Source organism: Coptis chinensis, chromosome 3 (assembly GCF_015680905.1).
Source record: "Coptis chinensis isolate HL-2020 chromosome 3, ASM1568090v1, whole genome shotgun sequence".
Taxonomy (NCBI): domain Eukaryota; kingdom Viridiplantae; phylum Streptophyta; class Magnoliopsida; order Ranunculales; family Ranunculaceae; genus Coptis; species Coptis chinensis.
The window spans coordinates 95,836,146-95,862,274 of NC_141458.1; the positions used below are offsets into that span (position 1 = coordinate 95,836,146).

Here is a 26,129-nt window from a genome sequence, read left to right on the forward strand (position 1 = left end):
CGTAGATAATGTCATACTCTGACAATTGCATAGACCATTTAGCTAACCTTCCTGACCTATTTGGCCTTTCCAAAACTGATCGTAACTAGTATTCTGTGATTACCCAGATAGTGTGAGACTGGAAGTACAGTCGTAATTTCTCTGTTGCAAAAACAAGGGCTAATGCGACTCTTTTGAGTTTAGGATATCTTGTTTCTGCTGGTAGAAGCGTTCAGCTCAAGAAATAGACAGGTTTTTCAACCTTCTTTTCATCCACACGTATCAATATAGAACTGATACCATAGTAAGATGAACATAGATAAAGACCAAAGATTTCTCCCTTAACTGGTTTGGAAAGGATTGGTGGTTCCCCCAGGTACGTTTTAAGCTGATCAAATGCTTTTTGGCATTCTTTTGTCCATGAAAATGAGGTATTCTTTCGTAGTAACTGAAATAGAGGTTTGCACTTATCTGAACTCTTGGAGATGAACCTGTTCAAAGCTGCTAGCTTGCCTATAACTTTTTGAACCTCTTTCATATTTTTAGGTGAAGGCATTTCTATGAGTGCTCGAATCTAATCTGGGTTTGCCTCGATTCCTCGCTTAGTAACCAGATACCTTAAAAACTTTCCTGATGAGATAGCAAAGGCACATTTCGCAGGGTTGAGTTTCATGCGATACTCTAGGAGATCGTCAAATGCACGTTTCAAGTGGGACAGATGATCTCCCTGTTTCAGGCTCTTAATCAAGATATCGTCTACATACACCTCCACAATGTCACCTATCAATCTTTCAAACATTTTGTTCACGAACCACCGGTATGTGGCCCCCGCATTTTTCAATCCGAACGGTATGACCTGATAACAGTACAGGCCATCCTTGATTATGAAACTTGCATGCTTATGGTCTTCCTCATTCAATAGGATCTAATTGTAGCCAGATGACCCATCTGTAAAATATAACTAATCATGTCCAGCCATCGTATCTACCAATTTGTCAATCCGCGGTAGAGGGTAACTGTCTTTTGGATATGTATAGTTCAGATCTGTAAAGTCGATACATATTCTCCATGACCCATTCTTCTTACGTACTGGGACAATATTAGAAATCCAGGTGGGAAAATTAATTTCCCTGACAAAATTAGCTGCTTTTAGTTTTTCAACTTCAGCTTTTACCACTTTGGATCTGTCAGCACCTATCTTTCCCAGTTTCTGCTTGGCCACTACTGCATCACTGCAGACATTGAGCTGGTGGCATGCCACATGGGGGTCAATTCCTGGTATTTCTTTGAATGACCAAGCAAACACGTCTTTGTGTTCTCGAAGGAAATGTATTAGAGCCTGACGCTCTTCAGAACTCAACAAGGTACCTGTAGGGGAAATTCCAAGTATATCCTGATCTTCCTCTGTGCCTTGTGATCTGGAATCCTTTGCTAAATATAGAAGGGATGAGATGATGGTGAGTTCAGGGTTGAACTGTCTGACGGCTGCCTACGTATCTTTTTTGTTCTATTGGAGAATCAAACCCTATTTTGCATAGTTCCTAAGAGTGAATCCCTACAGTTTATATAGGAAGGGTGACGAGAGTCCTAGGGTTAGGGCTGTCCTCACCGCTTGTAAGTTCCCTTCCATCTTTGGACTCTGCCTTCCTATTATGATTCCTCTTCTTATGGAAGTCTGAATTTAGACCATATCTTGTGAGAGGTAAGTTTCCTTGTTGATCATAATGTCCCATCGTGTATGGGAAGATTATATCTAAAAGGTAACTCCTAAGATATGTCATCATGATTCCTTCCTTATCATCAAAGATCACCATCTTCAGTTTCCTTCTATTCAGGAACTGTCTATATCATTTCCTAACGACTGGGGTAACTGTTATGTTTGAAGGCGGTTAGTCATGTGCCTGGCACATGTCCACTAAACACTCGTACTAAGCACGAGATCACTTATTCACAGAACTGATCCGATAGTCCTCGTCTCATTCTGGACATCTATAGTCTTAGGTTATTTCACACACACGTGTCATCTATTCAGTGACAGGAAATCCCCCTACAGATGCCCCTACTCATGTCAGCTAGCACGTGGGCGCTTGAAGTGACGCTGCTTTTGGCGCAAGAATCCTTTTCCAAAATTATTTGTTAGAACTGTTGACGTGCCCAACTAATTAAGGCTCTGAAAGGATGGCTCGAACAGACACGCCGTTTCTCAAAAAAGGTAATGATAGCAGTTCCATCCCGAAAAGACACACCGCTTGGGCTCATCCTAACCGTCCATCTTATCAATATATAAAGGATCTGGTGAGAGAACTGTCATTATCTCTTCTACTACCTTTTTCTACATACTGAACTTTTTGATCTCCCGTTAGGGTTTAACCAAAGCTTGAAACTTTTCTTCTTTCTCGATCATGAATCCCAACTGGTCACTTGTAAACTTCGGAGATCTTTCCTCCCTGGAACTGATCTACGAGAAATTTCACATCCCTGAAGATATCAGCCTGGAGTGGGGGAGGTTATCTGATGAGTTAGCCTACAAGGAGGTGGCACTCATCACCATTAGTTAGCTTAGGACCGGACTTACTCTTCCCCTCCACCTATTGCTAAGAGAGTGTCTGATTCACTTCAATCTTGCTCTTGGTTAGGTAGCACCCCTGTATTATAGAACTGTTATGTACTATGCCCTTCTTGCCAAGAGGCATGGGTTTGCTCTAAACCGTTGGGTGTTCAGTTTCTTTTATGAAGTCCGGCGTATTCGAGACCAGTCGTACAATTACCTCATGACCAAAGACAAGAATTCTCCGATCGTCTTTTTAAGGGGGAAGCAGAGTGATGAAGGCTGGGCTGATCACCACCTTCGTGTGTTGGGTGATGCGTGGGACGTTCGCCCCTCCAATGTTGATGGTGAGCCAATGGGAATTCCTATTCCTATAAAACAGACCCATGCTCCAACTAGTAAGTCTTCCTACTCAAGTACTTTATAACTTGATATAAGAGTCTTTCGCCTGAATATCTTTTGCTATTATTTCTTAGATGACTCTTCCCCCTGAAATCAACTAACTGCAACTGATGCTGCTAGGGTGGACATTATCAAGCAGATCCCCAAGGAACAAAGGATGCCTTGGGTGATAGTTCCTGATCTCACCCATCTTTTTGAATATTTCAACATGTCTACTGAAGAATTACTGCAACTGGTTCCTGGCTATTCCCCCTTTGGGATAAATACTGTGAATTCTAGGTGCACAACACTTCCTTCTCCTATTGATTAGGATGCCAGACTTCTTCCTCCTCCAGTTCAGGATGAATCCTCTTTGATTACTAAAAGAAAGGGAAACTGCAAAGAGAAGAGTTCGGAGCCGTCTCCGGTGATGCGGCGATGTTGGGTTCAGTTCAGGAGCCTGCTATCAGTGATGATTGTGTGATCACTGGCGGGAGGGTCCCTGAACTGCCTCATGAACTGTAGGATGCCAGCAATTTTAAAAGGGGAGTGTGTGCGTCTAATTGTTCTAAATTGAAGAGATATGATACCACTTCTGATGTTGCCCCCTCTGGTAAGAAAATGAAGTTTCGCCTTCTCTCTGTTAGTGAAGACACACTTTTTAAGGTTCCTGCTAGTATTCCCCCACCTGTTAAGCCTGGTAAGAATGTAGTTGTACCCTCATCAGTTCCAGTTTCTTCTACAGGTTCTAAACAAACTGGTGATAATGTCCTTCTGACTGTTGACCCTCCCCTCTCTGATAATTGCAAGGGGAAGGGTATTGCTGAAACCACTGCTGTAACTGTCGCTCTCCCTCCTCCTTGATCAAATGATAGCAGGGGGGTGAGTGATGACATTCCCTTTTCATCAAGATCTCCAGATTCCCCTGAAAGGGAGATGATTGTTGAGATGAGGCGTTGGGGACGAACTGATGAACTACCTATTACCAACAAGCACTCTATTAAAGATGTTGATATCACACTTGGAGTTCTAGAAGCTATGCGACTTCCTGTTGACAAGGCTGAAGCCAACATAGCTGGGACCTTAGACCTGTCCTTTTGTCGATCTACTATTCACCTTACCCAGGTAAGACTTTCTTCTCTATTCAGTGTTCGGTTTCTCTCATTGTGTTTCTTACACATCCTATATTCTTCTCTAGTTAGTGAATAACTTTCTGGCTATGAAAGAACCCATCTTTGCGGCCTCCGCCGATTCATCCACTGATGCCATGGCTACCAGTGAGCTGATTTGGGCGAAAGAGGCTGCTGAGAAGAGAACTGCGGAGCTGTAGCTCCAGGTTGACCAGCTCTTGGCAAAAGAGAAGAAATCTAATACTGGCTTCAAGAATATGAGAGACACTATCTCCAACCTTCAGAGCTCTCTGGAGAAAGCCCAAAAGGGAGCCGCTGATGCTGTCAATTGGAAAGTGAAGTTCTTGGAACTGTTCACCCACTTCACTACCCTGCAAGGAAAACATGACCAAGTCCAAGGGGATCTTAACCATAGGAACACCGAGATGAGGACCCTTGGACAAGCCGTTGCCCATACAAATGAGGTCATGTCAGGCTATGAGAGGGCTCTAAAAGGGAAATGTCTTCTCTCTAATAAGAAGGTTGATGACCTTTTGGCAGAGACCTCTGAGTTCTATTCTCAAATGGTGAAGGAGGTGAAGAAGAGGTCAGCTGAAAATGCCATTCGCTTTGCTCTACGAGTACTTGATGTTTCTCGAGAGTCCTTCGATGCTGCCAGATAAGTTAAGTTTGAGGAGGCTATTAAGGCTACTAGATATGTCTCTCAGTTGGATGTTCAGGGGCGAGTGACCAACCTTTTCATCGTGTTTCCTGATCTAGACACTAGTATCTCAACTATCCAGGAAGAACTTATGCCTGATGCCTTCTCATCCTCTGAAGAAGAAACCGATGATGACATGCCTCCCGTTCAACTTCCTTTTCTGCCAGTTCCAGTTTCAGGTGAGTGTTCTATTCAACCTTGAATTGTTCCATCTAATCCAAACACACAGTCTGTTCTTGAGAGTGAAACACGAGTTCCTGATGATGGTGCAATAGCAAACACTGATGATAAACCGAAATTTGATTCTACCCCTGCTTCATAAGCTTTTTAGTTGATGATTCACATAAACAATTATTTTTAAACAATTATTTTATGGATCTGTAATATTGAGCTATGTAACTCACATACAATTTACTTACTGAGCTCTGCAACTCTTCTATTTTATGCATGCGTACTGTTTACTTACTAAGCTCTGTAGCTCTTCTAGTTTATGTATACATTAGAAGCACCTTATGTTATGTGTTACTATGCATACTCTACCCCTGATGCCTCCAAAGTTCATTTGGAACAACAATAGGTGACCCTAGTAGGCTAAATAGATTAAAATGAGGTATGATCAGAATCTGATCAGGATATCATGGGAGCCATTCAAGTTAACTGTAATTAGGAGTTCGATCGCAATAAAGTCATATGTCTTTAGGAAAGTAACTTGGTGCCATGAGCACGACACTGTGTTTAATAACGATAGGTTCTATTTATTTTAAAAAATAAATAGGCTATCGCCAGAACAGTAGTAGGGGAGTCTTCCTCAGTGCCATCATGCCGATACTGTTCCAGGCCCATGATTTGTGTGCTAGGATCTGGATCCAACCTAGATCTTCCCAGCAACTCCTATGTTGATGCTTCGAGAGCACTAGGAACTGGCATACAGTTCAGGCTCTCAAGAACACTATCTCTTGTTCCAAGTCAACTGGCATATAGTTTACTGAACAGTTAGTGTGGTCAGATTCCCTGAAGGCTTAACCTATCGCGGATATTCGCAGTTTGAAAGAACTGGCATACAGTTCCAGCTGCATGTGAATGGAAAAGGATCTGGCATACAGTTCAACTTTCCCATACTCAGTATCACTAGTTCTAAAGCAAATTGGCATACAATATTCTTGAACATATAGTGAGAAGATAATTCCCTAAAGGCTTTGTCCATTGTGGATCATAAATAAAGAATTAATGCAAGGAATAAATTTGATGGAAATGTGGAGCACTTTATTGATGAATTGGAGAGCAGTGAACAATGCATAGAAAAGCATAGAATAACAATTTACTGATAGTACTTGCGAAGGTGCTGCGCGTTCCATGGTTTGACAGGAACGTCCCTTTCAACAGTGCGGAGATAATAAAAACCAGTTCGACCAACCTTGTCGATGATGTAAAGTCCTTCCCAGTTGGGCCCAAGCTTGCCGTTGGGCTCTGGGATCTTACGCAAAACTAGATCTCTAGATTTGAAAGATTGAATCCGACTCTCTTGTCGTATGATCTCTTCCGAATCTACTGGTTAGCAGCTAAGCGAAGTGCGGCACCTTCTCGTTTTTCATCTAGGAGATCCATTTCTCTACATAACAACTCCTTATTGTCCAAAGTGTACACAACATCTGACTTCTGAGTGGGAGCTACCAGTTCTTGACATATAACAGCCTCAGTTCCGTAGGTCAGTGAAAATGGTGATTCACCAGTTGACTGTCTAGGTATAGTTCGGTATGCCCATAGGACCTTAGGTAGTTCCTCAACCCATAAACCTTTCGCGTCGTCTAATTTACGCTTCATGTTATCCAAGATGACCATGTTAGAGGCTTTAGCTTGGCCATTGCCTTGTGGGTTCCTTGGAGTTGAAAACATATGGGTAATGTGAAACTCCTCACAGAGTTCAGCGACCAATCTTCCAGCGAACTGTTGCCCATTGTCTGATATGATAACTTTGGGTATGCCAAACCTGCAGACAATATTGTTCCAAATGAACTTTCTGACGGCATGTTCTCGAATGAAAACAAGAGGAACTGCTTCTATCCACTTGGTGAAGTAATCCATTGCAAATAGTAGGAATCAGACATTGCCAGGAGCAGCTGGTAGAGGTCCTACGATATCAGTTCCCTACTGTGCAAATAGCCATGGACTAGCCAAGGGGTGCAGTTCTGTTGTTGGAGCATGGATTAGCGGAGCATATCGTTGACATTTTTCACATTTGCGGGGAAAAACCTGTGCATCTTTTTGCATATAAGGCCAAAAGTATCCTTACCTTAGGATCTTGAGAGCTAGTGTTCTGCCCCCAGCATGATTGCCACATATTCCTTCATAAAATTGTTGCATAACCTGTTCAACGAGTGTGGGGAGAGACATCTGAGGTGAGGTTCCAAAAAGGACTTTTTATACATATCGTCTCCAACGAGGGTGAATCTTTGTATCTTTGCAAGCAGATGTCTGGCTACACTCTTATCCTCGGGGAGTGTTCCGTCTTTAAGGTAGGACTTATACGGATCCATCCAACTTGGCGTAATGGTTGGAACAACACAAACTATTGTAACTGGGAACTGAATGCTAGATTTCTCCTGGAAATATATAGGGATGGAACGTGACTCATTGTTGCCCAACATCAAGGCAACATATGTCAAAGCATCTGCGTGTCAATTTTCAGATCAAGGTAGCTAATAGAATTGAATGTTCTCAAACTTTCCTTGAAGACCCCTTACCAGTTCCAGGTATTTGGCCCTTCGTTCTTCCCTTGCCTCATACCATCCATCAACTTGGAACACAACTAGTTGTGAGTCACTAAAAACTGTGAGATGTGTTAGGCCCAGGTTGATGGTCATTATGAGGCCAGCAAGTGTCGCATCATACTCTGCCTCATTGTTAGAGGCGTTCCAACCTAATCGGATAGATTTCTCTAGCCGCATATTGTCGGGAGTAACTAACACAGCTCCAACTCCTGCACCTCTGTCATTTGAAGATCCATCCACAAATAGCCGCCATCTGGAGCTCGACTCCCATAAGTCTGGATGGGAGTTTGGAGATTCAGGCAGGATGCCATCATTGGAACTGGGAGTGGTTGAATTGTAACTCGTGTAGGTCATTGGAAAATCTCCCAAGAATTTTGGTAGAGCCTGACCCTTCTCTGAGATTTTTGGGACGTAAATAATATCATATTCTGACAGTTGCATGGACCATTTAGCTAGCATTCCTGACCTGTTCGGTCGTTCCAGAACTTATCGTAATTGGTACTCTGTGATCTCTCTGATGGTGTGGGACTGGAAGTATGGTCGTAATTTCTCTACGAGAAAAAAACAAGTGCTAAAGCGACTCTTTCGAGTTAAGGGTACCTTGTTTCTGCTGGTAGGAGCGTCCGGCTCAAGAAATAGATAGGTTTTTCAGCCTTCTTTTCGGCCACACGTATCAGTACATAACTGATGTCGTAGTTAGATGAACAGAGATAAAGACCCAGGACTTCTCCCTCAACAGACTTTGAAAGGATGGGCGGTGCCCCCAGGTATGTTTTGAGTTGATCGAATAGTTTTTGGCACTCTTCTGTCAATGCGAAGGTGTTCTTTCGCAGTAACTAAAAGAGGGTTTATCACTTATCTGAACTCTTAGAGATAAACCTATTTAAAGCTACTAACCTGCCTGTAACTTTTTGAATCTCTTTCATGTTTTTAGGGAGGGCATCTCTATGAGCGTTAGATATGATCTGGGTTCTCCTCAATCCCTTTCTTAGTAACTAGGTACCCTAAAAACTTTACTAATGATGTAGCGAAAGCAAATTTCGTAGGGTTGAGTTTCATGCGATATTCTCAAAGAACATCAAATGCACGTTTCAAGTAGGAGAGATGATCTCCTCATTTCAGACTCTTGATCAAGAGATCGTCCACATGCACCTCCATAATGTCGCTTATTAATCCTTCGAAACATCTTGTTTACCAAACGCTGGTATGTGGCTCCTACATTTTTCAATCTGAATGGCATGACCTAATAGTAGTACAGGCCATCCTCGGTTGTGAAACTGGCATGCTTGTGGTCCTCTTCATATAAAGGGATCTGGTTGTAGCCTGACGACCCATCTGTGAAGGATAACAGCTCATGTCAAGCTATCACATCCACCAACTTGTCAATTCGTGGCAGAGGGTAGCTATCTTTCGGACATGCACGATTCAGATATGTGAAGTTAATACAGATTCTCCATGACCCATTCTTCTTTCTTACTGGGACAATATTAGAAATCCATGTGGGGAAATTGATTTCCCTGACAAAATTAGCTGCTTTTAGTTTTTCAACTTCAGCTTTTACCGCCTTGGATCTGTCAGCACCTATCCTTCTTCGTTTCTGCTTGACTGCTACTGCATCACTACGGACATTGAGTTGGTGGCATGCCACGTGGGGGTCAATTCTTGGCAATTCTTCGAATGACCAAGCAAACACATCTCTGTGCTCTCGGAAGAACTGTATCAGAGCTTGGCGCTCTTCAGAACTCAACAAAGTGCCGATGAAAGTGGTCTTTGGCGAGCTACCACCTACAATTTCCTCTTCTTCTAATAGCTCCAGTAAGGGGGGATTCTCCCTCTCTCTGGTGTTGTGTCCCTTACTCTTATGGAACTTGCAGTAGGTCCTTTGGTCTCTGGTACCCAGGGAGCCTGGCTTTAGCAGAGCTGGCCATTTGAGGTAACTATGATTTTTGATCGAGTCCAGAACCTCATCTGCCATTTTGTTCAGAGTGGCAAAGTTTCTGTCCATCGAGAGAAGAGTTTATTCAGTTCCTTCCACACGTGGCTTCTTCTGTGGTTTTCCATCTATACTACTGGCTACATTTTGGCATTGCCCTCTGGGTATTCATCCCTTTGATGGAGATTCGGCCCTTTGGTGATTACAATTACGGTCTCTCTTTGATTTTTAAGGGGAAGAATTTCCATTTCTTTCCTGAGGAAGCCCAGGAACTGTCCGACTAATCTTCTTCACTTCCTAACATCTGTTTAGGACATCTTCTTCCCACCCCACATGAGTTTCAACCCTGTCAAGAAGTTCCTCTAAATCGTGGGGTGGTTTCCTAGAGAGAGATCCGAATAAGGCATTGTTTTCATCCAACCCTTGTTTGAAAGCTATTATAGCAGTCTGCTCGTCACAAGACTATATTTGGATTGAAATTTCTATGAACCGTTGCATGTAGGACATCAACGCCTTTCCCTCCTTTTTCTTGATGTTGAACAGTGCATCGATCCATTTTGGCTTATGCTTGTTGCATGAGTATCTGTCTATGAAGGTCTTAAATAATTCTTCTGAGGACCTGATCTAACGCTCAAGTAATCTGTGATACCACTGGAGCGTTAATCTAGACAAGGAGGCTTTGAACTCTTGACACATGGCATGGTCATATATTTCATATTGTCCCATAGTGGCACGATACCTGAATACATGATCGACCAGATCTGACTTGCCATTAAAGACACTGAACTTTGGTTGTCTGTACCCATGGGGGTATGACTTCCTCATCACCCGTGATGCAAAAGGAGATCTGCCTGCTCCCATTATGGAGGATTTAACAATGGAGTCTTGCATTTTTCTCCCCTTGCCTGTCATCCAATGCATCTGACGGATCAGGTCATTCTTCTCAGTTTCCCATGCACTTTCTTTGGTAGAAAGTTTCCTGTTCTGAGTTCTTTTTCGGTGTTGAGGGTCGACATCATGATCCTAGTCAGTGGACTCCGGCTCTGAGGCTGTTCCTGAGTCCTCATATGAGTTGTTGCATTGTAACTCAGATAGCTCATGCTGAACTAGGTCCCCACACCTTGGGTTCCTAGTACGACAAGCTTCAGGAGTGTCATCATCATCAAGATCGATGAGTGGCTCCTTTTTCTATGTCGGACTGATATAAGTGCCTTAGCAGCTGTAATTCTCGCTCAAGGTTGCTCCATTAATTTGTTGTTCCAGAGCCTGCACCGCCTGACTCGGCTGAACAGACTCTGGGTTGGTGAGGACAGCATTCTCGCCATTTTGACGTTCCTCCTTAGCGTTATTCCTGGGACCTGCTCCGGGAACAACTGGTTCATCGGTGTTGGTCATAGGTCCTTAAAGGGGATCAATCGCATCTTGGCGACCGACATTTTCACCCTCTTTAGGCATCTCGTCCACTTCTTCTCTGATGGCGACTCTGCACGTGGTAGCGCCACCCTTAGTTTTCTTTGCTCCTGCCATCACAACAATAAGAGTTTTTAGAATAAATCAATCGTTTGAAACGAATATTTACCTGCTTTCGTCCCCACAAATGGGGCCAAAAGATGTAGGGGAAATTCCAAGTATCCCCTGATCTTCCCCTGTGCCTTGTGATCTGGAATCCTTTGCTGAATAGAGGAGAGATGAGATGATGGTAAGTTCAGGGTTGAACCGTCTGACGGTTGCTTACGTATCTCCTTTGTTTTATTGGAAAATCAAACCCTATTTTGCATAGTTCCTAAAAGTGAATCCCTACAGTTTATATAGGAAGGGTGACGAGAGTCCTAGGGTTAGGGTTGTCCTCACCGCATGTGAGTTCCCTTCCATCTTTAGGCTCTGCCTTCCTATTAGGATTCCTCTTCTTATGGAAGTCTAAATCTAGACCATATCTTGTGAGAGGTAAGTTTCCTTGTTGATCATAATGTCCCATCGTGTATGGGAAGATTATATCTAAAAGGTAACTCCTAAAATATGTCATCATGATTCCTTCCTTATCATCAAAGATCGCCATCTTCAGTTTCCTTCTATTTAGGAACTATCTATATCATTTCCTAACGACTGGGGTAACTGTTATGTTTGACGGCAGTCAGTCATGTGCTTGGCATATATCCACTAAACACTCGTGCTAAGCACGAGATCACTTATTCACATAACTGATCCGATGGTCCTCATCTCATTATGGACATCTATAGTCTTAGGTTATTTCCCACACACGTGTCATCTATTCAGTGACGGGAAATCCCCCCTACAGTATCGATGAAAGTGGTTTTTGGCAAGCTGCCTCCCACAATTTCCACTTCCTCTAATGGCTCCAGTGAGGGGGGGATCCTCCCTCTCTCTTGGGACCAGGTCCAAGAAAGGTGGATACAACTATAATTGCTATTTGGCGAGTTACCCCACCTCTATTAGTTCAAAAGGGAGTGGGGACTGCTTTATCGCTAGAGCATAGCATACTTTGGCAGCCACTTGATCTCCTCTGATTATCTCAGAGGAGATAGGTGATAGGTGATAAGAGATGTGTTATACTTCAGACATTGGTGATAGGTGCTGGAAACAGCTCAGAGTCTGTACAGCCAGGTCCTGCCCAAGATCATTTAATAGGGTGTGTTAGCTTTTACCACAACAAAATTTATGATGAAAGTTACCATACCAGTAGCTACAGGTAGTTGGATCTCCCTAACTGTTAAGGCTTTGTCCCCACTGAATCCATATAGGTTAAAGTTGGTGGTGACCATCTCAGTATTAGGAATCTGCAACTTTTTGAAGGCATCGTAATATAACACATCCGCTGAGCTGTCTAGATCAACCAATATGCAATGCAATTCATAATCTTCAAAAGAAAGTGTCAGAACAAGTGCATCCTCATGTGGGCTCTGGATGCTACAACAGTCAGCCTCAATGAAGAAGATAAGTGGATCTTTGTGGGGTACTGCATTTACCTGCGCACCCGTAGTCAGTTCGCTGTTCATGATCCTCATTTGCTTGGCAATGCGCATTTGATATCGCGCACCCTTTTCAATGACCTACCCACTTCGTTTGCTTGCCTTTTCAGAAATCATATTTATCTAGAGGCGGCTATTAAGTGGTCCAGTACCTAGGGGATCCTAAACTGATGTCTGATCTCCTCAGGCTGTACTGCGTTCTCCTGTTCGGTGTGCTACAAACTGCTTCAAATACCCCTTTCAATCAGATCCTATAATTCATTTTTTAGGGTCCTGCAGGCTCTGGTGCTGTGACCCTTACTCTTATGGAATTTGCAGTAGGTCCTTTGGTCTCTAGTACACCTGGCTTAAGCGAAGATGGCCATTTGAGATAACTCTGATTCTTGATCGAGTCCAGAACCTTATCTGGCATTTTGTTCAAAAGGGCGAAGTTTCTGTCCCTCGAGGGAAGAGCTTCTTCATCTGTTACCACACGTGGCTTCTTCTGTGGTTTTCCATCTGCATTACTGGCTACATTCTGGTACTGTCCTTTGGGCATTCGTCCCTTTGATGGGGATTCAGCCCTTTGGCGGCCACGATGACGGTGTCTCTTCGGTTTGTTAGGGGAAGAGTTCCCTTCTCGAAGGGCCACAAGAGCTATCTGATTAACCTTTTTTGCTTCCTGACATCTATTCAAGACATCATCCTCCCATCCCGAATGAGTCTCAACCCTGTCTAGGAGTTCCTCTAAATCACGAGTGGTTTCTTGGAGAGAGATCCGAATAAGGCGTTGTTTTCATCCAACCCTTGTTTGGAAGCTATTATGGCAGTCTGTTCGTCGCAAGACTCTATCTAGATTGAAATTTCCATGAATCGTTGCATGTATGACCTCAATACTTCTCCGTCCTTTTTCTTGATGGTAAACAATGCGTCGATCCGCTTTGGTTAGTGTTTGTTACACGAGTACCTGTCTATGAAAGTCCTAAACATTTCTTCTGAGGACCTGATCTACCACTCAGGCAACCTGTGGTACCACTGGAGCGTAGATCCAAACAGGGAGGCTTTGAACTCTTGGCACATGATGTGGTCATACCTTTCATATTGTCCCATAATTGCTCGATATCTGAATATGTAATCCAACGGATTTGACTTGCCATTGAAGACACTAAACTTTGGTTGCCGGTAACCACAGGGGTAAGGCTTTCTCATTATTCGATATGCGAAAGGAGATCTGCCAGTCCCCATTATAGCGGATTGAACAAAGGAGTCTTCCATTTTTCTCCCCTTGCCTGTCATCCGATGCATCTGACGGATCAGGTCATTCTTCTCATACTCTCATGCAGTTTCTTTGGTAGAATGCTTTTTGATCTGAGCTCTTTTTTGGTGTCGAGGATCGACATCACGATCCTGGTCAGTTGACTCGGTTCAGATGCTGTATCTGAGTCCTCATCTGGGTTACTGTATTTCGACTCAGATGTCTTGCATCGAACTGGACCCCCACACCTTGGGTTCCTTGCACGACCACCTTCTGGAAGGTTGTCATCATCAAAATCGATGAGTGGCATTCTCAACATATTCCCTGTGTCGAATTGATACAAATCCTTCAGCAACTGTACTTCTCATTCAAGATTGCTTCTTTGCTATTCCAGAGCCTGTATTGCCTGACTAGCCTGAATAGACTCTGGGTTGGTGAGGATAGCATTATCACCATCTTGACGCTCCTCTTGAGCAATATTCCTGGGGCCTGCACCGGGAGCAGCTGGTCCGTCAATGCTGGTCATAGGTCTTTGGAGGGGGTTATTCGCATCATGGTGACCGGCATTCTCCCCCTTCAGGTATCTCGTGCTCTTCTTATCTCACAGCGACGCTGCGCGTGGTTGCACCACCCTTTGTTTTCTTTGCTCCTGCCATCACAATGGTAAGAGTTTTTAAACTAAATCAGTTGTTTGGAACGAATATTTACCTATTTTCGTCCCCATAGACGGCGCCACAAGATGTAGGGGAATTTCCGAGTATCCCCTGATCTTCCTCTGTGCCTTGTGATCTAGAAGCTTTTACTGAGTAGAGAAGTGATGAGATGATTGTGAGTTCAGCGTTGAACTGCCTGGCGGCTGCCTACATATCTCCTTGTTTATTTAGGAGAATCAAACCCTATCTTGCGTAGTTCCTAAGAGCGAATCCATATGGTTTATATAGGAAGAGCTTTGAGAGTCCTAGGGTTAGGGTTGTCCTCACGGCTTGTGAGTTACATTCCATCTTTGGACTCTACGTACCTTCCTATTAGGAATTCTCTCCTTATGGAAGTCTGAATCTAGACCATATTTTATGAGAGGTAGGTTTCCTTGCTGATCATAATGTCTCATTGAATATGGGAAGATTATATCTAAAAAGGTAACTCTTAAAGATATGTCATCACGATTCCTTCTTTATCATTAAAGATCGCCCTATTCAGTTTCCTTTTATTCAGGAACTGTCCATATCAGTTCCTAACGACTTGGAGAACTGTTATATTTAGAGGCGGTCAGTCACGTGCCTGGCACATGTCCACTAAACACTCGTGTTAAGCACAAAATCACTTATTAACATAACTGATCCGATGGTCCTCGTCTCATTTTGGACATCTATAGTCTTAGGTTATTTCCCATACATATTTCATCTATCCAATGACGGGAAATCCCCCTTACAACAGCCATAGCAGTGAATGGAGTGAGCAACAGCCAAGTAGCATGCCATCAAACCGGTGTTATGGTTTCAGTTTGTGACTATGGTACAACTTCAATATTCAGGTTAGGCCATTGCCTACACTGACAGTTTCACTTTCTAGAACGTCTCAACAGTTGTTTTAGTTCTTCAACTAAATACAGTTCTATGCGAAAAGGGAAGCAGTATTTTTATAGTATTCTTATCGTTTATTTTTGCAATCCAAGCTATAATTTGCATAGTTTGTGTAATTATAGCTTGAGGGGGAGTGTAGGAGTATGTAAAGTATCCCACGTTTCTATAAGTGTGGATACATAATTAGTAGTTGTTGTTTTGAGTAGCTTGGCACCCAAATAAATCAAGTATAAATATATATGAACTAAGGTGTAGAGAGATTAACTCTTCAACCCTATTATTCTAACCTCCACTCTTCTCCATTCTCCTTCTTGGTTTTCCCATTACAATCATGTTCAAACTCTCCTAGCATCACCACTAACAAAAGTGAACACGCAGATCAGACCCTCTAGCCTTGCAAGACTTGGTGGGATTAACCATGGTAACTCTCCTTATTCTTCTGAAATATTGCAAGAAATATCGAATTTAGAGAAGGGAATAATGTAAGGGTTTTACTTGTAGAAGCTATTGGGTTTATATTTCCTTTTTTATAGTTTGAGACTTCTAACTATTTCTCCTAAATTTTCGTAATTAGTTTAGTTTTAAGTGTTCAGAGGGTATAGCTATAATATATATCTAAGGAAGATAAAGATGAATTTGTTTATAGTATGAGTTTGTATGTGGAGCTGAAATTGTTGAAGTTCTTCATACTGGATAAGGATGTGTGCTGTAGTTTGTCACAGTTTATAGCAATAATCTTTGATCTAAAACAAGTACGTCCCTCTTTGGTTTACTTTATCTATTGAAAATACCACTTTTTACTAAAATTACCATATTTTCATGATATATGCAAACCTGGTTTAATTTTGTACCGTAGATTAATTTGTGGTCTAAATATACCTAGGCTAATATGTTCTCCAATCAAATTACCTATAAAATAGAGCTGCTCTGAGCAATCAAGCAACATCGGAACTGATGAAATTGATGAGTGGGTAGTTGTTTAGGAGACTCAGTCAGTAGCTTTAGCAACAACTTAGGAAACTGAAAGTGTGGAGTCTTGGTCTATGGTCATCCCTATTCTTTAGGTATTAGTTGAGAGTAAACTGTGTGTGTTTATTTATAAATAAACTGGAATTCTCTACAGTCTTTTTTCACTCTACAAAGATATAGCCTTCGCTACAGGAACTCACACCACCCTTCACCATGAAGAACAACTTATCCTTAAACATTTTACCTTGGGTTCTTATTATATGTCTCAGTGCTGATGCACTACAACAACAACAAGCGTTGGCTCACCCTTTATTCACCAAATCAAGAAAGATAGTAAACAAGGATGGAAAAAGAGTTAAGCTAGCATGTGTGAATTGGCCTTCTCACTTTCAACCTGTTCTTGCGGAGGGGTTGAGCTAGTAGCCAGTAGACACAATTTCAAATAAAATAAGATCAATGGGGTTCAACTACGTTCGACTTACATGGCCTTTGGCTCTGGTTAATAACCAAACAATAACGTCGATGACTGTTGAAAACTCATTCAAGAGTCTAGGCCTCCATAAATCTCTTGGTGGGATCTGAGCCAACAACGAAAAATTCATTAGTATGACCCTCCCCCAAGCTTTTAAGGTAAACTATCGTTTTAAATTAAAGGATAGACTGATAAACACACTGGCAACGACGTAGTACTATTTCGTAACATGTTTAACAAAATTATATGGACTATAACGAACTCCTTTTCCTCCATGTTTTTTTACAATCTTTCAGCATTTTAACACTTTGGTGCTTCTTATGATTCATTGATTCTGTCCAAAAACACTTGGTGGGAAACCAAGTAGACGTGTAAAAAGAAGTAGGAAACATGTTGAAGTTGTAATCTCAGGTTCGAAGTAATTAGCACAAGTAAGGCTCACAACGAAATATGCAATTCTATTCTATTTATAGTAATAATAACAACAATAATTACCACAAAAACAAAAATAGATATCCAGTGAAAAATGCATCAACCTACAATTTGCAATAAGTACTCATAGATGTGAAAGAATCTCGTATGTCGGTACGGATGTGGCTCTGACAAAAATTCTGTTCTTCTTTTTAAAATGCTTGTGTATATCCATAATGTCATTCCAAGCCTTGGAAACAACAACGTCATGGTGATACTGGACAACCACATCACTACGCCAGGTTGGTGTTGCAACGAAAAAGATGGCAGTGGGTATTTTGGCGATAAAGACTTCGACCCAAAACTTTGGATCCAAGTCGGATGGCCACAATGTTCAAAGGCACCCGAAATGTGGTAGGGATGAGCCTTAGAAATGAGCTAAGAGAAAAAAAATATGAACGTGGGCCTTTGGTACAAGTAAACATCTGAACCATATAGCTCATTTAATTACGCATCTGCAACAGCATGTTAAGGGTTGCAAACTAACGAATTTGTATGCATCATTCTAGAACTAACTTTATGAATATCACCAAATTTATAGATTACGACTTTTCACAACTAATTACTTATTATTGTAACATTAGGTACATGCAACAAAGAGCCGAAGCAGTACATGCAGCAAACCCAGACATCCTTGTTATACTGTCTGGATTAGAATTTGATAAAAACCTCACTTTCTTAAGAAACAAACAGGTGAAATTATCGTTTACAAGAAAGCTAGTCTTCGAGGGGCATTAGTATGGATTCTCAGATTAAGAAAATTGGGCGAAGCATAATGCTAACGACTTTTGTGGGAAGTTCATGAAGAAAATGATGAATAATTTTGGTTTTTTACTAGAACAAGGCTATCTAGTTTTCCTTAGCGAATTTGGGCAAGATCATAGAGGTGGCAATGTGAATGACAATAGGATTCTCAGCTGCATATTAGGTGTTATTGTTAGAAAAATGGATTTGCTTTGCACAAATGCATTGAGATATGAATGAGTAATTTGTCTCCCAAGTTATCCCACTTGAGATGAAATGGGTTTCTCTTGAAATAGTACGTAAAGTAAGAAAAACCTTTTCAAAAGGATGCACTAGTTCGAAACAGTGCATTATGACGAAAAGGTGTGACCTTTCGAAATAGGCACTGGTTCGAAACAGTGTTTTATGCCGAAATGGTGTCTTTTCGAAACATGTGACTTTTCAAAGAGTTGCTTATTTTTTTCCAAGAGTCACTGTGTTGTTTCGAAGATGCACCACTCACCTATAAATAGTTGATGAATTTGGAGAGAAAGACACAAGATCACACAGAGTTCTGATTTTCTCTTCTTCCTCTGTTCTTAGTCAAATATTATGTTGTGTTCGCTGATAGCCGAGACTGGGGTAGCTTAAGGAATTCAAGTTTTTTGCAGCGCATTCAGACTGTCCAACCTCCATTTCAAGGTACATTTTTCTCAAATTTATAGCATGCTAGATCCTGTATGTAACAATACATTATTTTCAGCATGTTTATATCTTTTGTTGTAAAACGCAGGTCACGGTGTTTCTGGTAAGAGACATTATGACATAATTTTCCATCCAGCAAGTAATCTTTGCGTCAGTGAAGTAGTTGGACTTAGTCCATGCCAGGATATTGCGCCTTGGTCCTACAATAATATTGAAAAGACTATAAGGGTGGAAGGAATCGATTTCTATTTAGAAGTTGTTGGACCAGGAGAACCAGCTGATTGATACCAAAGTTGATAATGGGCAAAAATATCAAAATCAAGATTGCACCCTTCATCGAAGCTCCCCAGTGGTGAGACTGTGTGCTTGTGGATATTGATGGAAGTGTTGTCACTAACAAATGGAAAATGTCTCACAAAAGATCATAAGTGTGACCCTACTAGTCAATGGTTTAAAATCATTACAGCTACAACAAGAGCCACCGTAATAAGAATGGGGATGAAATGATCCATGCATGCATTGCCAATAAAAAAAGAAAAAGGAAATGATCCATGTCTAGTGCACATCAAACTTACTTGCATCTAAAATATCAGGACACACCGTCACAGTTTGAGGTTCGGCGGAGGGTTTTGGTTTGTTATCTGTTTTTTTTTTTTTTAAAAAATGACCGTTTAGTACCATGAACTTTGGTGGTTTTATCAATTTGGGCCAAGAACTTTTTTTTTTAGCAAATTGGGCCATGACCTTTCTTTTTTGTATCAGTTTGGGCTACCGGCATGTTTCCGTTAGAAAATTTGCCTATGTGTATAAACGGCTGCCTATGTGTTCTAACGGAAGATGTGGTGTCGGTATTGAAATGGACAACTAATGTATATTGATGTGGCACTTACTTGACAAGCACCTGAAATTTCAAGGGTGAAATTTCAAGGGTTTTAGGGGTGAAATTTCAAGGAAGACTGCTCGTGATTTTTTTTTTTTCTTTCTAAATCGCCATCTCTCCAATTTTTTTTTGTTTCTGGACTTATGAACATGAAGAAATAACCCCGTCTCCTTCATTTGTCTCTTAAACAAACCCCATCTCCTTCATTATCTCATAAGTCTTCTAGTTGGTATTTTAATTTAGGGTTTTGATTTTGTGCAATTTCGAAAATGTCAACTATTGGAAATCTCTGTAATAGGTGTGGTGAGTCAAATCATTCGTCTAACAATTGTTGTTGGTTATCGACACCGTGTTGTTTTCGAAAATGTGGCGGAAGTAGGATCCTAAAACAGTCTCGCCAAAGCCATTCTCTTGGGCAATTTTTTTTTACATGCCGTGTTTGCCGAGACTTCCAGTGGTTGGAAGACGCTAGAGCATCGTCAATGGTATCTTTGGAGAGTCTAAGATGCAGAAAGGCGAATTGCCTAGGGGTTAGAAAGGTTAACACATCAAAAAAGAAAAATGTAAATGAAGGCAAGAAATTTGTGAATTGCACCGAGTGTGGGAGTGATTTCCAATGGTATGAGGAATTGTTAATGAACAACATTGAGTCGGCGTCGACTTCAAGCTCTTCCCCAGCCAGCTCTTCATCATCTTCAAAAATTGATGAAATCAAAAGAGATAAAAAAAAGTCAAGATTACATTTGAAATTGAGGACGATGGTTTGGCGAAGGAGTTTCAGTTTCATTGTAAAATTAGATGAGTGCAATGTGATTTCCAGTGGTATTGTAGTGGAAGGAGTTTGAGTGCACTGTCATTTCCGGTGGTATTGTAGTAGTGGAAGATGTTTGAGTTTCAGTGTTAATTTAGTTTGAGTTGTTTGGTATTGTAGTAGTGGAATGAGTATGTATTAGTGCACTATTTGTACTAGTGGAAGGAGTCTGTATTAGTTCAAGTTGTTTGTTAATTTAAATGAGTGCACTATCTGTAGTAGTGGAAGGAGTCTGTATTGGTGCTTGTTTATCAGTTCTGACAACAAAGATTAGTTGTTTCTTTCTTATTGCTTGGTGCTTGTTTCTTAGTTGTTTCTTAGTGCTTACAATAACTGAAAGAAAGTTAGAAAATACACTGCACTGAACAACACAACATACAAAAAACCTAAATATAAGCACTGAAGCACTAAACAACACAAAATACACTGCATACAATAACTGAAAGAAAGTTAGAAAATCAATGTTGTACATAACATGACACTAAACCACAAAAAAACCTAAATATAAGCACCAAGTGTTTACATAACAGCATACACCAAGTGTTTACATCAGTGTTTACACATCACAGCATACACCAACAAAAGGAAAAGATACTACAAAAGGAAACAAACAAAACAAAGACTGACTACGCAAAAGCCCAACAGAAAGCCCAGAGCCTATACTGCATCACCAAGTCTTCAAACTTTAGTTTTGGCTTTGGCAGCTGCAGATCTAGTGTTAGGTTTGGAATTTGCTCTTGTTCTCACAACCAAAAAGCGGTTTTTCTTTCTTAGTCTTGGATGGTGAGTTTCTAGGCTTGTTTGCTTAATGCCACCGCTTGATTGGGTGAGTTTCTTGATGTTGAGTTTCTAGGGCAGTAGAGATCTAGTTTTAGGCTTGATGCTTGATGCCACTGCCTGATGGTGAGTTTCTTGATGTTGAGTTTCTAGGGCAGCTGTAGATCTAGTTTTAGGCTTTCTGCTTGATGCCACTGCATCAGTTGTCAGTGATTGTTTGGAAGCGATTCGCGAAAGCTTGTCGCGAAGCGGTTATGTCGATGATTGTTTGGAAGCGGTTGTTGAAACTTGTTTAGATGCACTTATTGAACCTTGACTACTACGTACTTGAGCTTCACTTGAAACTTGATTTGATATGTAAACCAATCACTTTGGAGCTTTACTAGATCGTCACGGGAAGTGGAGGTCTACCTTTTCTTTTTTGTTGTTTGCTTGAAAATCTTGGCTTCATTTATAAGAATAGGTGCTCCAGTAGCTGACATCTATCACAAGAAGGACAAAAGATTAGGTTATGTTTATGAAGTATGTAAAACAACTACCTCATTCCAAATGGAAATCTTTCAAATGCAAAGTAGTTTGTAAAATAACATTACCTTCAAGTAAGAGTTTCCACTATCAGCTGTAAAAACTCCAACTCCCTCAGGTACATGATCCTTTCTTCCTTTTACTCCTGTGTTCCTCTTTGAAGCTCCAACTCCCTGAGGTACATCATCAGCTGCCCTTTTACCTCTCTTTGACATAGTTGGCGTGCCCTCACCTACATTAGATGAGGGAGCCTTATTCTCCCTCCTCACCTATATCAAAATTCAAACTTATTTCATAAACTTAAAAAATTTTATCTAAAACTTATGATTTCAAAACTTAGAAAAAAACTTATTGAACAAACTTGTTTCATAAACTTAAAACTTATTTCATAAACTTACAGTGGTGGCAGCTGCTACTTGGTTGGCTTCATTGCTCACTTCAATAGTCCCGTCAGCTACCCTTTTACCTCTCTTTGACACAGTTGGCGTGCCCTCACCTACATTAGATGAGGGAGCCTTATTCTCCCTCCTCACCTATATCAAAATTCAAACTTATTTCATAAACTTAAAAACTTTTATCTAAAACTTATGATTTCAAAACTTAGAAAAAAACTTATTGAACAAACTTGTTTCATAAACTTACAGTGGTGGCAGCTGCTACTTGGTTGGCTTCATTGTTTGACTTCAAGAGTCCCACAACCGCCTTTTTTACCTCTCTTTTTGGCACAGGTTGGCGTGCCCTCACCTACATTAGATGAGGGAGCCTTATTCTCCCTCCTCACCTATATCAAAATTCAAACTTATTTCATAAACTTAAAAACTTTTATCTAAAACTTATGATTTCAAAACTTAGAAAATAACTTATTGAACAAACTTGTTTCATAAACTTACAGTGGTGGCAGCTGCTACTTGGTTGGCTTCATTGCTGACTTCAGTAGTCCTACTCGTAGTCCCACTCTTAACTGTCTCTTTACCCTTCTTTGTTGTCCCACTCTTAGTCCCACTCTTAGTCCCAGGTTTCTCAACAGCTACCTCCTTACCTCTCTTCCTCACCTATATCAAAATTATAAGAATTATAAAATGCTTAGTTTCAAGAATGCTTAATAGTTTCAAATGATTTCTAAAACTAATTTCAAATGCTTAATATATATCTTAAAAGCTTTCTTGTTAATATATATTGATTGAAGGCTATCACTGAAGCTTAAAATCTAATTTCAAAATCTATCACTGAAGCTTAAAATCTATCACTGAAGGCTATAGGTCTTTAAGGCTTCAGCCATAACTGGTATAAAAAACAGGATCTAATTGGCCTATAAACCCTGAAATTCTAGTACCCTATAAGTATCAATTAACTTTCCAAATAAACTAAATGAAGGAGTGTGGGTAAGTTCTCAAGCACATAGAAATGAAAAAACAAAACAAGAACAGTACTAAAAAGCAACCCAGATACACATCAATCCAAACTAAGAAGAAAAAAGAAACTCTCCAAAAACTTACAGTGGTGGATTGTGGTACTTCCTGGGCTACTTCGTGAGCTACTTCCTCGGCTACATTGTTGGTTTCACTGTTGACTTCTTTGCATGTTCTCTTATTATGACCATACTGAAGGCAGTTTGAACACCTCATTTGAACTCCTTTTCTACTTAAGGTTCCGAACTTCCTTGGTTCTTCATGCATTTCTTTCCTTCTAAGCTTGCTTGGCCTCCCAGGCATCCTTCTATAAGGTGGAGGCAGGAATACCTCTCCAGGAGCCTTTGGCCACAGCTTTTCACCATTAAGTGGCTGCAAGTAATGATCATAAGTCTTTCTAAATGTTTCCACCTTGTACCAATGATCTACATAATCATCTGGATTGTGCTTACACATATAAATGGCAGCTACTGTGTGGGCACATTAGATACCAGAGAGCTGCCACATTCTACATGTACAAGTCTTATCCTTGATATCAACTTTGAAACCTTCATCACCATATCTGGCCTCAAACGTTGACCCTCCACAAAAGAAAGACTCAAAAAACCTTGAGTCTAACTTGTTCTTCTCTAACTTGTCAGCAATAGTTGGACACAAAGTGCCTTGCCACTTGGACTGACTCACCAATAAATCTCTTCTCTTCTGCATCCTTCTCATCATGGCAATCCTTATTTCCTCAAGCATTGCAATGATGTGCTTCTCTCTTGCATCAAGAATTGTACCATTAAATGTTTCACATATATTGTTTTCTACTGCATCAGAACTTGTGTAAAATTCGAAGAATGCTCTGGACCAGAACTTGGGATTTTGGATATGTAACATATAGTCAGCTGCTGCATCACATACCTTTCTCACCTCATCAATAACACGATGGAATTCTTCTGGTGTTCCACTTTTGCATACTTTCCAGAATAAACCCTTAAGTTGTGCACCTGTTAAAATAATATAGCTACATTACATATGAATATTAAATCACATTTAGAATACAAATAAAAAAATAGACAAATTAAGTTATATACCATAAAATTTCTTCCTGAAGTTAGCATAGATGTGCCTTGCACAACATCTATGCTCTGCATTAGGTAATCTTTCTGAAATGACTTTGAGAAGACCCTTTTGTTGGTCTGTAATCACTGTCAAACCAAGCCCATCATCCACATTGAGATCATTAAGGAGCAAGTTCAAAAACCACCTCCAACTTTCTGTGTTTTCACCTTCAACAACTGCCCATGCAATAGGGTACATCTGGTTATTTCCATCCCTCCCAACTGCAATTAACAATTCCCCTTTGCAAAAAGATTTAAGAAAACAACCATCAAGACCAATGACCCTTCTACACCCAGAAAACCAACCCTGCTTCAAGGCATCAAAACAAATGTACATTCTCTGAAAGTAACCTGGCTTATCTATCACTAGCCTTTTAACATCAATCTTACATGTGCTTCCAGGGTTTGACTTCAGTATCTCAGCTACATAGTCTCTCACTTTGGCATACACATCCTTTAAAGAACTATGAACTAGACTCAAGGCTTTCTTCTTAGCTCAGAAACAAGTGGTGGTGTCACCTCCAACTTTAAATTGTGCAGTATCTCTCTCTTGAAATCCCTTACCTTCCACTTAGGGTTGTCTATGATCCTGTCATTGTAATAATCAGCCAACCATTGGGAATTAGCTAATCTGATGCGAAAATGTCTCTTACACTTATGCTCAGCCTCTAAAGTCTTAATTTGCATACTGTTTTCACTTTGCATGTAACTTGCATACAGAAACCAGCTACACCCATCACCAACACACACAGCTTCAAATCTTCTAGCAGCATTTCTGTTAAAATGAATTGGATACCCATTATGGACTGCATATTTCTTTATACATTCTTTAAGTTGCTTTGCATTACCAAACCTCATGCCAAGCTCAATTTGGATATTGGACATCTGAACATTGGGGTTGAAAATTGGGTACATCCTCTTTTTAACCTTCAAATTCCTCTTCCTCTCCTTAACAGAAGCAACATCCTCATCTTCTTCTTCACTAGATTCAGGACTTAAATAGTCATCAGATGCGCATAGTTTGACTCATCATCTCCAACACCACCAATATCCTCTCCAGCACCACCAGTATCCATCTCATTTGGTAGTTCATTTGCTACATCACTTGCTTGTTCAATGGTTGCTTCACTTGCTTCTTCATGTGGTCCATCTGGTACTTGATCAACTTCTTCAGTACCTGATTTCTTCTTCTTATACTTGATTTCTATATTTTTTTTCCTAACTTCAATCAATTCGTCATCATCTTCACTAATATGATCCAGAGTTGCTGCTTCAGACCCAGTCTCATACTCAGACTCAAACTCAGGCTCACTCTCTATCAAACAATCACCCACATCAACCTCTTTGTCATCTTCAGACTCTTCAACATCATCACCTTGCTCATGTTCAACATAAACAGCTACCCTCTCATTTTTTGCCATTTTCATCATTTCTATAATATCTTTATCATCATTGACTATCCTAAGCCCAATGTCTAGAGGCTTATTAGGATCAGTATAGAACATCTAAACCATATCTTTCACATGACATTCTTGCTCAATCATACCCTTCAACTCAAAATATGACATTTTATCTGGATCGATGTTGTAAAAGTATTGAACTCTCCCACCCTTGTAATATAAGATGTGCTTCGTAAACCACTTATACCCATCATACAGCTCAGTTGGGTCTCTCTGAAATTTCCCACCAAAGAAAAGTTCTATACAGTAATGATCCATGCTTAATTAGTTGCTTGATTTTGTGGATTGGGGATTTGGTGGATTGGGGATTGGGGATTAGGGTTTAATTAGGTTTTTTAATTCATTTAAGAATTTGGGAATTTGGGAATTTGGGTTTTCTTTTCTGTCTGAATTTGGGAATTAGGGAATTAGGTCTGAATTTGGGATTTCTATCAACTAAGTGCGAGTTTGCCTCAAGGTTCGAAACACTTTGAAATTTCGAGTTGGAAACACTTTGAAATTTTGATGCCACGTCACCGGTGATTAGGTGTGCACTTCAACGGTGACACATGAGCATTTGGTTGGACACATATACATCCGGC

At 40.7% G+C, this 26,129-nt stretch overlaps 2 protein-coding genes and 1 pseudogene across 2 annotated transcripts; 1 reads left to right on the plus strand and 2 right to left on the minus strand.

Moving 5' to 3' along the window:
* The first annotated feature begins 17,309 nt into the window (after positions 1 to 17,309).
* On the plus strand, positions 17,310 to 18,865 carry LOC147511861 (glycosyl hydrolase 5 family protein-like; annotated as a pseudogene).
* A 2,590-nt stretch (positions 18,866 to 21,455) lies between these two features.
* On the minus strand, positions 21,456 to 23,458 carry LOC147511862 (uncharacterized). The gene is made up of 5 exons (XM_086598587.1): positions 23,070 to 23,458; positions 22,464 to 22,625; positions 21,972 to 22,106; positions 21,642 to 21,842; positions 21,456 to 21,530 (listed from the first exon to the last, which is right to left on the minus strand). Exons 1-5 carry the CDS (start codon positions 23,436 to 23,438, stop codon positions 21,456 to 21,458), a joined length of 942 nt encoding a protein of 313 aa, XP_086454713.1. The 5' UTR covers positions 23,439 to 23,458.
* Positions 23,459 to 23,465: 7 nt separating this feature from the next.
* On the minus strand, positions 23,466 to 24,425 carry LOC147511863 (uncharacterized). Its single transcript, XM_086598590.1, has 2 exons — positions 24,062 to 24,425; positions 23,466 to 23,974 (listed from the first exon to the last, which is right to left on the minus strand). The coding sequence occupies exons 1-2, from the start codon at positions 24,423 to 24,425 to the stop codon at positions 23,466 to 23,468; spliced, it is 873 nt and encodes a 290-aa protein (XP_086454716.1).
* Between the last annotated feature and the right edge of the window lie 1,704 nt (positions 24,426 to 26,129).